At 49.2% G+C, this 12,382-nt stretch overlaps 1 protein-coding gene across 1 annotated transcript; it reads right to left on the minus strand.

Moving 5' to 3' along the window:
- Positions 1 to 1,762: 1,762 nt before the first annotated feature.
- On the minus strand, positions 1,763 to 8,698 carry LOC107119994 (cellular tumor antigen p53-like). The gene is made up of 4 exons (XM_015422629.1): positions 8,493 to 8,698; positions 5,622 to 5,784; positions 2,605 to 2,717; positions 1,763 to 1,852 (listed from the first exon to the last, which is right to left on the minus strand). The coding sequence occupies exons 1-4, from the start codon at positions 8,670 to 8,672 to the stop codon at positions 1,763 to 1,765; spliced, it is 546 nt and encodes a 181-aa protein (XP_015278115.1). The 5' UTR covers positions 8,673 to 8,698.
- Between the last annotated feature and the right edge of the window lie 3,684 nt (positions 8,699 to 12,382).

Below are 12,382 nucleotides of genomic sequence, written 5' to 3' on the forward strand. Positions count from 1 at the left end.
CTGGATACTACTTCAAGGCCCACAGCCCTCTTTATACCAGGCCTCCTGCCTGTACTCACTCTGTCTATGACTATCTGCCACTGGACAGAAGTCTTGGGTGTGTGCTCGGTGCAAGGAGCACCTGGTTCTCAGGGAACGTATTTGCTCCCTTGAGGCCAAGGTGGCTGACCTGAAGAAGCAGAGACAGTCAGTTAGGCACACAGAGAAGACTCTCAGGGACTTGTTAGATATGTCCCACTCTGGAACTGGAAGCCCTGCCGCTGTCAGGGAGCATGAGGGTCAAGGGGAAACAGGGCACCGTGCTCAGCATAAGGGGAATGTGCCCTCAGAAGGGACCTCTTCCCCAGCTGGTGAGCGGGTATCCTTTCGCACCAAGGAACCATCCCTGGGCAGGATGGGAGGGGGGCTCTTGGTAGTTGGTGATTCGATCCTTAGGCAGGTAGACAGCTGGGTATCGAACCTGCGTACTGACCGTAGGGTGACTTGCCTGCCTGTTGTGAAGGTAGCGGACATTACACATGTTTTATATAGGATGGTAGATGGGGTGGAGGGAAGCCAGTGGTTGTGGTGCATGTCGGCACCAACAATGTCGGGAAATGCAGTCGTGAGGTCCTGGAGGAGAAATTTAGGCTGCTGGGCAAGAAACTTAAGGCCAGGACCTCCAAGGTAGCCTTCTCAGAAGTGCTACCTGTTCCACGCGCAGAGCCGGAGAGACAGGCACAGATCAGGAGTCTCGATGCGTGGATGAGACGATGGTGTAGGGGGGAAGGGTTCAAGTTTGTTTGGCACTGGGGTGCTTTTTGGACCAAGAGGGAGCTCTACAGATGAGATGGTCTCTACTTGTCCCGAGAAGGAACCAGGCTGCTGGCGCTTAAAATCAAAAAGGTGGCAGAGCAGTTTTTAAATTGAATATTGGGGGAAAGCCGACAGGAGATGAAAAGTGGCTCATCTCGGAGAGATGAGGGGGTAGCCGTTGCTCTTCTACAGGGAGGTGGATTGGAATTGTCCACTGAGACCATGGCTAGTGACATGGACTGCCTGACAAGGTCTCGAGATAGCAAGAGGAAGGTTGCAGGCTTAACATACATGGGAAATTATAGATGTTTTTATACAAATGCTAGAAGTGTCCGAGGTAAAATCGGGGAGTTGGAGTGGTTCGTATTGGGGGGGGAACTTGGTGGGATGAGGAAAATCAGTGGGATACGGTGATTCCCAGTTATATATTATATCGGATGGATGGGGGGGGAGGGATGGAGGTGGGGTGGCTCTGTATGTCACAGAGGGTATACAGTCCAGTAAGATTTAGAGGGTAAGAGAATTGGATTAGCTTCTGAACATTCTATGGGTTGAAATAGTGGGCCCAAAAGGAAACTTAACACTGGGAGGTTGTTATCACCCACCAGATCAAAATATAGAGGAGGATTATAAAATGATGAATGAATTAAAGATTGATTGAGTCAATATGTGTTCTAGTTGAGAAAGAGGTTGAGTTTCTAGACACTCTAAATGACTGTGCTATGGAGCAAATGGTCACGGAAACTACCAGGGGAGAGGTGATCCTCGATTTGGTCCTAAGTAATGCCCAAGACCTGGTGAGAGATGTGAAAGTGATTGCACCGCTTGGGAACAGTGACCATAATGTTACTGAGTTCAACATTTGTATAAAGAGGGAATTTGCCAAAAAGTCTGACACAACGCTCCTCACATGCCACCCTCCAAGGCCAAAACACACTGACAGTGGAAGTGCCACACAGGTGGTTACTCACTTTAGGGATTGTAGAGTGATCACGATCAAAACAGGACTCCTCGTGTGTATGAATTTGTACAGGATGGTGGTATATGCTGATCCTACCTGCAGAGCAGAGATAGAATGGCACACAGATATGAGCCAATCCCCTCCCATGCAAAAGCTTTGAGGGCAGAGGTAAGGAATAACAAAAAAACGATGGCCAAAGAAAAATATCATGCTGAGGCCAGGAACCAGCAAAATGTTTGTATGCTCTTGGTAGGGAGGGGGGAAGTTGCTTTGGAGGCTTGGGAAGTATGGGCCAAAGAAACAGTGCAGTAAAGAACCAGAGAATGTGGTGATTGTGGGGTTAGGGTTCCCAGTCTCAACTTGGGGACTGGAATTCTCCCAAACTTGCAACTGACTACAGAGACCAGTTCCCATGGAGAAAATGGCTGCTTTGGAGGGTGGAGTCTATGGCAACACAAGCCCTGCTGGAGTCCCTGCCTTCCCCAAATTCCACCCTCCCCAGGCTCTGCCCTCAGATCTCTAGGAATTTCCCAGTGCAGATAGGGTAACCCTTCAGCAGGGATAGAGAAGGGATTTGAATATCACATATAAATTCAAAATTGGCACTCATGCATTTGACTGCAGATCCCAAGTAATAGCCTTGACTAATAAACTGCCTCTAGCAGGATTCTGGAGAGGTGACATAAACATTTCCTAAATGAATAAATAAATAAACATCAATTTTTATTTGTTTGTTTGTTTGTTCCAATTTATACCCCGCCCGCCCTGCCAACAACAGGCTCACTTTCCCCCAGTCTCTTCCCCATCCCTCAGTCCCATCTATGCAAGCAATCTTAATCCCCCACAACCTCAGGTCTTTCATAAGTGATGGTGACGCTGTCGCGCAAAGTCTCCTTGTCAGAGAAGTACTGGACATGTTGATTCCCTTCCACCTGGATCGGGTGGTCAGGGGGGTCCACGCCTGCCAAAAGACACAAAGGGGAGGTGAAAAGAGTTTTTAAGGGAGACCACTTTGATAAAGTGAGCTGGTATTTGGAGAGCTTCAGTCCAGTCAGAGAACAGCTTGAGGACCACATTTCCGAGCTACAGATGAGCCCTGGAATTTATTATTTCATATACTTCATTTAGCTATTTATTCATTACATTTATATCCTGCCCTACTCCACAAGTGGGCTCAGGGTGGCTCACAACATGTAAACTAAAAACAGAACCAATAATATAAAAACAATTAGGTTGCGGTCACAAGCGCCAGATAAAACGGCGGGGGGGGGGAGGGAGGTTATTCCCTCCGGAGGAATTTGACCTGCAGTTGCGCGATCACATAAGAACATAAGATATGCCAATGTTGGATCAGGCCAAAGGCCCATCCAGTCGAACACTCTGTCACACAGTAGCCAAAAATACCAGGTGCCATCAAGAGGTCCAGCAGTGGGGCCAGGACACTAGAAGCCCTCCCACTTGCCCTCCCTCAAGCATCAAGAATACAGAGCACCACTTGCCCCAGAGCCCCTATCTATACCTTGTGGCTAATAGCCACCGATGGACCTCTGCTCCATATGCTTATCTAATTCCCTTTTGAAGCCGTCCATGCTTGTAGTCGCCACCACTTCCTGTGGCAGTGAATTCCAAGTGTTAATCACTCTTTGGGTGAAGAAGTACTTTCTTTTATCCGTTCTAACCCGACCGCTCAGCAATTTCATGGAGTGCCCACGAGTTCCTGTATTGTGAGAAAGGGAGAAAAGTACCTCTTTCTCTACCTGCTCTATCCCATGCATAATCTTATAAACCTCGATCAGTTTGGAGTAGTGGGGCTGGGCATGGCCGGGGCCTCCTTTCCTCCGGCTCACACACAGCGTCGGGAGTGAGGAGGCAAGCCCGCACTTCAGTCCTCTCCTGCCGACCCCCCATCCCTCGCACGCCCCATGAATGGGGCACGGACCCAGCGTTCCCTCCTCATGCCGCCCCGCTGGCTCACCTCTCTTCCCTGGCGACAGCCACTTGACCTGGCTCTGCCTCATGCACCGCCTCTGTAGCCTGCCTCATGCTCTTCACAAAGGCTGAGAGGTGGGGGAGGAGGACTGTGGAAAAGCCGCACGGCCACAGTCGGAGCACGGCGGGAACCACCCAGGTGGAGGACAGGGGATGGCCGCCCACTGCGCTACCCACTCCGGAACCAGCTCTGCAGCTTCATGCAAGCACCGGTCATGGGGAAAAAAGGGAGACAGGGGGAGACGAGGGGGTGGCGGCGATGCGACTCCTGCTGGGGGGGGGGGACGGCACGGGGGTGGTGCTGACGTGGCAGGCTGCAAGGATGGAGCCGGCCAGCCCATGGGACAATGGGGCCGCCCAAGCAGAGAGACAACATAACGCGAGTGACTGGGAGCCTGGGCGGCCAGACGGATTGCTGCGTGGGGCCTCCACGAACCTCAATATGGCCTTACTTTTCTCTTCCTTGCTTACTATTTCTAGATCTCGTTGCCTTTCTTTCTGCAATGACCCTTATTTCCTAGTAAACTGTATAAAGGACAGCACCTGGTAAGCTCCAAGTTGGTCTGTCCTCCCTGCAAGGACTCATGGGCTGGCAAGGGGGTGCAGAGGAAAACCCATATGGCAGACTGGAGACCCAGGGGTGCAGCACTGAGCAGACACTCCCACACTGCTTGGCTGCTGCAAAAGAGGTTGTTCTGCCATGCTGAAGCCACGATTGGAGTGACTCTCCTCACTCCACCCCCCCCCAGGAGTCTCTTGTTGCCTCTCTTGCACTAGTTGTTCGCTGGCCGGGCCTTACGTTTGACACCCTTGCTCTGACCAAAACACCATATTGAAAGAGAGCAGACCCTAAGATTATACAGAGAGCCAGTTTGGTGTAGTGGTTAAGTGCGCGGACTCTAATCTGGGAGAACCAGGTGTGATTCCCCACTCCTCCACTTGCACCTGCTGATGTGACCTTGGGTCAGTCGCAAGCTCTGGCACAGCTGTCCTTGAAAAAGGGCAGTTTCTGTCAAGAGCTCTCTCAGCCCCACCCACCTCACAGGGTGTCTGTTGTGGGGAGGGGAAGGGAAAGGAGTTTGTAAGCCGCTCTGAGACTCCAAGTGAAGGGCAGGGTATAAATCCAATCTCTTCTTCTTCTTCTTCTTCACTAACAGTAAAAACAACTAGCTCGACACAAACATGGGGTGAGAATATGGAAATTTCAATCAATTTATTCTCTCCCTCACCCTCCAGCCTTCCCTAGAAAATACATCTTCCCCCCTGAAGAGTCATCTACTTTTCATGGCACTCAGTGTGAAAAGAAGAAGTCTCTTGTTTTTGGGGTGGGGAAAAATGCAGAGGAGGAGGAGGAAGAGGAGATTGGATTTATACCCTGCCTTTCACTCAGAGTCTCAGAGCAGCTTACAAACCCCTTTCCCTTCTTCTCCCCACAATAGACACCCTGTGAGGTAGGTGGGGCTGAGAGAGCTCTTTCCAGATCTGTCCTTGAGAGAGCAGCTCTGACAGAACAATGGCTTGTCCAAGGTCATCCAGCAGGTGCAAGTGGAGGAGTGCGGAATCAAACCCAGTTCTCCCAGATTAGAGTGCACACTTAACCACTATGCGAAACTGGCTCTCAAAATGAGTTCATGATCTTCCACTCTCTTCCGGTACATCAGGACCTAACACATAAAACACTATTCAGGTGCCTTTGAGCTTGTGCAGAGTGCCTTTCTCTTGCCACTGGGTACAAAGGAGTGGGATGGGCTTCCAGGCTCATCTCTCTTTCAGAAATCAGGCCCAGACGGGCATCTCAGAATGCAATTCCCAGAGCTCCATCCTGCTGTGCTCCATTTCAGGTCACAAGAAGAAGCAGATAGCTGTCGTCACTCACGAGTTCTGCCTTCCAGTGGAGATTTAATTGCAGCAGCTACACGACTCTCATACGTAGTCACGGCACGGATGATGGAGCCAGGAGGTGGTGAGCTGGACACCTTCATGGGGATGGGGCAAGGCTTGCCTTTCCGACAATACAGCCTGTTCAGAATCTGTGAGTACTGGGTTCAGGAGAGGGGAATGAGAAAGAAGGAAGAAAAAGCTCATTGCTGCTGTTGCACATCTCACTGATCAATCCCAGCTGCCTCCTAGAGAACTCATTCTCACTCCAGTCCCTAGGAGCTCAGGAGCCCCATTAGCCAGACCTCTAGTCTTCCTGCCTCACCTGAGCCCTCACACAAATTTTTACCATCAACAGCAGGCCCCATACCTCCTAAGCACTGTCTACATTTTGTGTATGCTGTTGGTTATTCGAAAAGTGTCCTACCCTCATCAAATTACAAGCCACAATACTTGCCTATGACACGAACTCCCTTTATACTGTCAGTTCTGTGAGGGTTTGCGTGTCAGGACCTAGTCAGAGTCTATTTTATTTTTCCTGACCAGTCCTCTACACCCAATGTATAATCTTCTCTTCGGGGTTTGTATATTTCAGGCTGTCTTCTTTGAGGACTACTGCACAGTATATGGTTCCCCAGAAAGTCAGGCACCCATATTTATAACATTCAAAAAGGCACAGTTAGTTTTTTGTTGCACAGAACATATTTCCATGGGATGTTCAGATACTTTGTTGAAATATTTATATCACTTTGCCTTCTTCAGGGGTTAACTTACTGGCTTCAGTTGGTCAGGCCCCCCCTGAGTCTAACTGGTCCCCTAACCAGCCTTCCAGACTCCTCCTGCAGATCCCTTTTTGCCTTTCCTCAACCACTACTTGAGTCCCTATGAAGCAGTGTTTTTGTGTGTTTGTGACCACCCAGGTCTTATGCATCCACTCTCTTCAGAGTTCGGTTAGCTGACCCTCCTGCTAACTCCTCAGACTCTCTTCCCCCCTGCCTCTTCCAACTGTCAGTTAGGTCAGTTTTCTGTCACTCAGGAAGTGCTCCAGCCAAAAGGCCCCCTCCCCTCTATGCCGTGTGACACAGCAGGGATCTATCTTAACATTCTGCTGGTCCCAGATTTTCAATTCCGTCACAGGGCCACTCACACAATCCATTGTCTCCACCCAAGACTTCCACTCTTTAATGACACACCGCCTTCTCCTACATAAGTACGTAGGTGCCATCAGGTTGCAACCCCAGCAAGGGGCTTTCAAGACAAATGAGAAGCAGACGTGGTTCACCACATTGCCTTCCACTGTAGAGTCTTCCTTGGTGGTCTCCTGCTTGGCTTCTGAGATCTGAGAAGATCAGGCTGTACCAAGCTGCCTTCCCTCCACCTCCTCCAATAGATAGCTAAATTTAGTCTGCGCAGCCTTCTCGAACACAGAAGTATTTTTGTGGTATTCTGTACAGCACCTAGCACCCAGTCAAAGGAATTCTGGAGTTTCTTTTAATGGAAGATTGTGAGACTTTATTTAACCCACCTGGTGTCCTCAGTCTAGGATAAACTACACTACAAAGTAAAAACACACAAACAGTTGTTCCGAAAAGCACCCCCTTCCTTCCTCCTCTCCACTTGCTTAACCTCAGCTGGAAGGCCTGAAATATCCAGCCAAACATACATCAAATCACCATCATATTATTCACAGGAAAGAGTCTTGCGGGGCTTGAGAGCAGTGTTCCCTCTAAGCTGAGTTAGTGTGAGCTAACTCGCAGTTTTTTACCTCTGGCTCACACATTTTTTGTCTTAGCTCAGGAAGGAGGGCTCCAGAGCAAACTAATTTATGCAGCAGCCAAGTTGCTCACTCACAACTTTAATGCCAGTCGCTCACAAAGTAGAATTTTTGCTCACAAGACTCTACAGCTTAGAGAGCATTGCTTGGGAGGCAGATTGTAACTGGCAGGTTGGATTGTGCAGGAGGAAACAGTCCTTTGGGTGCCCTGGCCAGGCCCCAAGCCATTTAGGGCCTTAAAGGTAAGAGCCAGCACTTTGAATTGAGCCCAGAAACACATGGGCAGGCTGTGCAGATCTTTCAGCACAGGGCTGATACAATTCCTCTATGGAGCCCTTGACAGTCATCTGGCAGATGCATTTTCGACCCAACTGAAATTTCTGGACAGTTTCAAAGGCAGCCTAACCTAAAGCACATTACAGTAACCTAACCTGGAAATGATCAGAGCATGGATCACTTTTGGCACAATCATAGTTTTTGAGGAATGGCTGCAGCAAGCATATCAACCCAAAATAAAAAGGTACTAATGTGCCACAGAGCAGACCTGAGCCTCTGTAGGCCAGGATCCAGCAGCACCCATAAACTATGAATCTGCTGCTTCAGGTTAAGTTTGCCAGCTCTGGGTTGGAAAACACCTGGAAATCTTGGGGGGGGGGTGGAGCCTGAGGAGAGCGCTGCTTGGGGAGGGATGGGACTTCCGTGGGGTATAATGCCATAGAGGCCACCTTCCAAGACAACCACTTTTTCCAGGTGAACTGATCTCTCTCACCTGGAGATCAGTTGTAATCCTAGAAGATCTCCAGCCACCACCTGGAGGCTGGCAACCCTAGCTTCAGGTGGAGGCCATCCGCTGCCACCTCCCCCCACCCCCGGGCAGTGTTTAGGACTCTATCTAGACTAAAACTATGCATCACATAAATGTGTAGTTCCATTCAGACAAACTCTGTTAAGAACTCCCTTGAGGAATAAAAAAATAAAAGTTGAAATGTGGCTTTTGGGTGCCCCACAATGTTTTTATGCAATTCTTGGCTCAAAAGCTAGATCCTCCCCACAATCCACTTTGTACAATGATCCCACCCTGCCCCAGTTCCATACCATGTACATATTGGGCCTGTCTGTCTGCAGCTCCTGGAGTGCCAACTCAAAACCATATTCGCCAGCAAAGACTTCAGTAGAAACCTCAGGGAAGTATCTTGGTTGGGGGGGACGTAGTGAGGCCTTTGCAGTCTGTGGCCTGCCACTGCTCGTGCCTTCCTCGGAGGCCCACTCGTCCATGGAAGCTGGAATGTTAAATCAGACTCAACCACCAGAGCCAAGGCCTAAGGAAAAGGAAATAAGCAATCATTTGAAAACAGCTTTCTACTCAGATCTCCCTATAAACAGGCATCTTGTTCAGTCTCCCTTCTTCCCCTTCCTCCGGGCACCAAATTAGGGGATCATTCTTAGGATTCTTTATTGGGTTTTCCCTGTGGGTATATATTATCCAAGCCAAAACAGACAAATCTCCTGACAAAAATATGCAATCTTTCACTAAAATCTGCCTCCATTCCTGAGGACTGGAGAGGAGATCTGGGAAATTACAGGCCGGTCAAACATCAAAACCAGGTAAGTTGGTGGAATCCATTATTATAGAATTAGTAGGCACATTGATGAACAAAAGCTATTGAGGAAGAATCAGTATGGACTCTGTAAGGGAAGATCATCTCACTAAACTTTTAGTGTTCTTTAAGGGGGTGACTCCTGCCAACCTAGTAGTTTGAAAGCAAGAAATTGCAAGTAGATAAATAGGTACCACTTCAGTGGGAAGGTAACAGCGTTCCGTGCGCCTTGGTGTTTAGTCATGCCGGCCACATGACCATGGTGTTTAGTCATGCCGACTACATAACCACGGAAATGTCTTCGGACAGCGCTGGCTCTTCGGCTTTGAAATGGAGATGAGCACCGCAACCCTAGAGTCGGATTCGACTGGCTTTCGAGCAAGGGAACCTTTACTTTACTTTTTAAGGGGATGTACAAACATATGGAAGAGGGTGACTCAGTAGATGTTGTTTAACTAGACTTCCAGAAAGCTTTTGATAACGTTCCTCATCAAAGGCTCCTAAGTAAACTCAGCAGTCATGGGATAAGAGGACAAGTCCTCTTGTGGATTAAAAACAGGGTTGCCAGCCTCCAGGTGGGGCGCAGGGCCTGGGGATCTCCCGCTTTTACAACTGATCCCCAGCCGACAGACATCAGCTCCCCTGGAGAAAATGGCTGCTTTGAAGGGTGGACTCTATGGCATTGTACTATGCTGAGGCCCCTCCCCAAACCACGCCCTCTCCTGGCTCCACCCTCAAAGTATCCAGGTTTTTCCAATCCAGACTTGGCAACCCTAATTAAAAACTGGTTAATTAACAGGAAACAGAATGAATATAAATGGACAGTTTTCACATTGGAAGGTGCTGATTAGTGGGGTACCGCAAGGCTTGGTACTACATCCGGTGCTTTTTAACTTGTTCATTAATGATTTGGAGTTGGGAGTAAGCAGTGAAGTGGCTAAGTCTGACAGATGACAATAAGTTATTCAGGGTGGTGGAAAACCAAGGAGGACTGTGAGGTGCTCCAGGGGAATCTATCGAGGATGGATGAGTGGGTGTCAGTGTGGCAAATGAAGTGCAAAGTAACACACACTGGAGCCAAAAATTCTAACTATGAATATATGTCGATGGGGTCCAAACTGGAGGTAACTGACCAGGAGAGAGACCTTGGAGTAATGGTTGATATATCTCACTGAAGATGTCAACTTAGTGTACGACTGTAATCAAAAAGGGCAAATGCTATGCTGGGGATTATTAGGAGGGGGAATGAAAACAAATCAGCCAATATCATAATGCCCCTGTATAAATCTATGGTGCAGCCTCATTTGGAATACTGTGTACAGTTCTGGTCACCACACCTCAAAAAAGACATTATAGCATTGGAAAGGTGCATAAAAGAGCAACTAAAATGATTAAGGGGATGGAACTCCTACCCTACGAAGAAAGGTTAAAGAGGTCAAGGCTCTTTAGCTTGGTGAAACGACGATTGAGGCGTGGCATGATAGAAGTTTACAAAATTATGCATGGGATGAAGAAGGTAGAGAAAGAAGTACTTTTCTCCCTTTCCCACAATACAAGAACTCATGGGTACTCAATTAAATTGATGAGAAGTAGGTTTAGATCAGATAAAAGGAAGTACTTCTTCACCCAAAGAGTAATTAACACATGGAATTCACTGCCACAGGAAGTGGTGGTGGCTACAAGCGCAGACAGCTTCAAGAGGGGATTGGATAAACATATGGAGCGGAGGTCCATCACTGCTTATTAGCCACAATATATAAATGGAACACTCTGGGGAACTGATGCTCTGTATTTTTGGTGCTTGGTGGGCCACAGAGGGAGAGCTTCTGGAGTTCTGGCCACACTGGTGGACCTCTAATGGCACCTGGATTTTGGCCACTGTGTGACACAGAGTGTTGGACTGGATGATCCATTGGCCTGATCCAACATGGCCTCTCTTATGTTCTTATGTATACAATACATGCAGCTTTATTATGGTCTCCTACCTAGAATACACAGAATTCACTGCCTTGAATATTGCGACATGCTTATTTTTCGCTTAAAAATAAATTGTATTTATTAAATCAATGCTTCACATACCAATTGATTTCAAATAATTATTACTTTCAGAAAACATTACACTGGAAGCAGTGTAAGGACCGTGCAATCATTGTTCTTACATGGGGTGGCCAGCTCTAGTTTGGGAAATGCCTCAGGGTGGAATCTGGACAGACTTTGGGGAGGGAAGGGACTTCAATGGGGTATAATGCCATGGAGCTCACCTTCCAAAGTGACCATTTTCTCCAGGTGAACTGATCTCTGTTGCCACCTGGAGGTCAGTTATAAGGCAGAAGATCTCCAGCCACCACCTGGAGGTTGGCAATCCTATCCTTAAAACAATCCATTGCAGATTTGGGTTGCCAACTATGACTTAGTAAATTACTGGGGAGATGAGGGTGCAGCCTGTGGAAGGTGGAGTTTGGGAAGGGGAGGGAGCTCAGCGAGGATGGGATGCCAGAGAGATTCTGCCTGCCAAAGCGGTCTTCCCCCACCCCAGGGAACTGATGTGTGTAGTTTGGAAATCAGTTGAAAGAGAGCCAGTTTGGTGTAGTGCTTAAGTGCGCGGACTCTAATCTGGGAGAACCAGGTTTGGATTCCCCACTCCTCCACTTGCACCTGGCTGGATGACCTTGGGCAAGCCATAGCTCTCATAAGAGCTGTTCTTGAAAAAAGAGCATTCTCTGTCAGAGTTCTCTCAGCCCCACCTCCCTCACAGGGTGTCTGTTGTGGGGCGGGGAAGGGAAAGGAGTTTGTAAGCCGCTCTGAGACACCTTCGGGTAGTGAAGGGAGGGGTATAAATCCAATCTCCTCTTCTTCTTCTGACAGAACTCCAGCCCCCGCCTGGAAGTTGGCAGCACTGGCCTTCATGCAGCCCTTGCCATTCTCTGAGATCTGGGGTGAGGTACTACCACCAGGCGCATGGTAGAAGCCAGCTCTTCTCTCTCCTTCTGATTTGGCTGTAGGAAGACGGAAGTGCGCTGCCGGCGGGGACCTTTCCTCCCTCTCCGCACCCCTTCCCAGTCCCGGAGCGCGCCCAGCGTGGACTAGCTCTGAAGGCTCCCCTGACTGCGAGGGCGGAGGCCGCTGGCTGGGGGTCGGATGAAGACCCGGAGAGGAGAGAACCTGCTCGAGGGCCAGGCGGGCGGGCCACTCGGTCACGCAGCAGTCGTTTCCTGGCCTGGAAGCGCGCGAGACAGGCCCGGGGCTCTTTGCGCGGCTCTGGCTGCACACACACACCCGTCGTCCCTTTTTTTCTCTGCTGTAGCTCCTCGGGGAAGAGCCTCCCCTTGGACGGTCCACCGACGGTCAGAGCGCCAGCGGTTGGGGGGGGGGGGGGGGGGGGAGGGG

The sequence above is a fragment of the Gekko japonicus genome, unplaced genomic scaffold (assembly GCF_001447785.1).
Source record: "Gekko japonicus isolate JY-2015 unplaced genomic scaffold, Gekko_japonicus_V1.1 scaffold1980, whole genome shotgun sequence".
NCBI classification, from domain to species: domain Eukaryota; kingdom Metazoa; phylum Chordata; class Lepidosauria; order Squamata; family Gekkonidae; genus Gekko; species Gekko japonicus.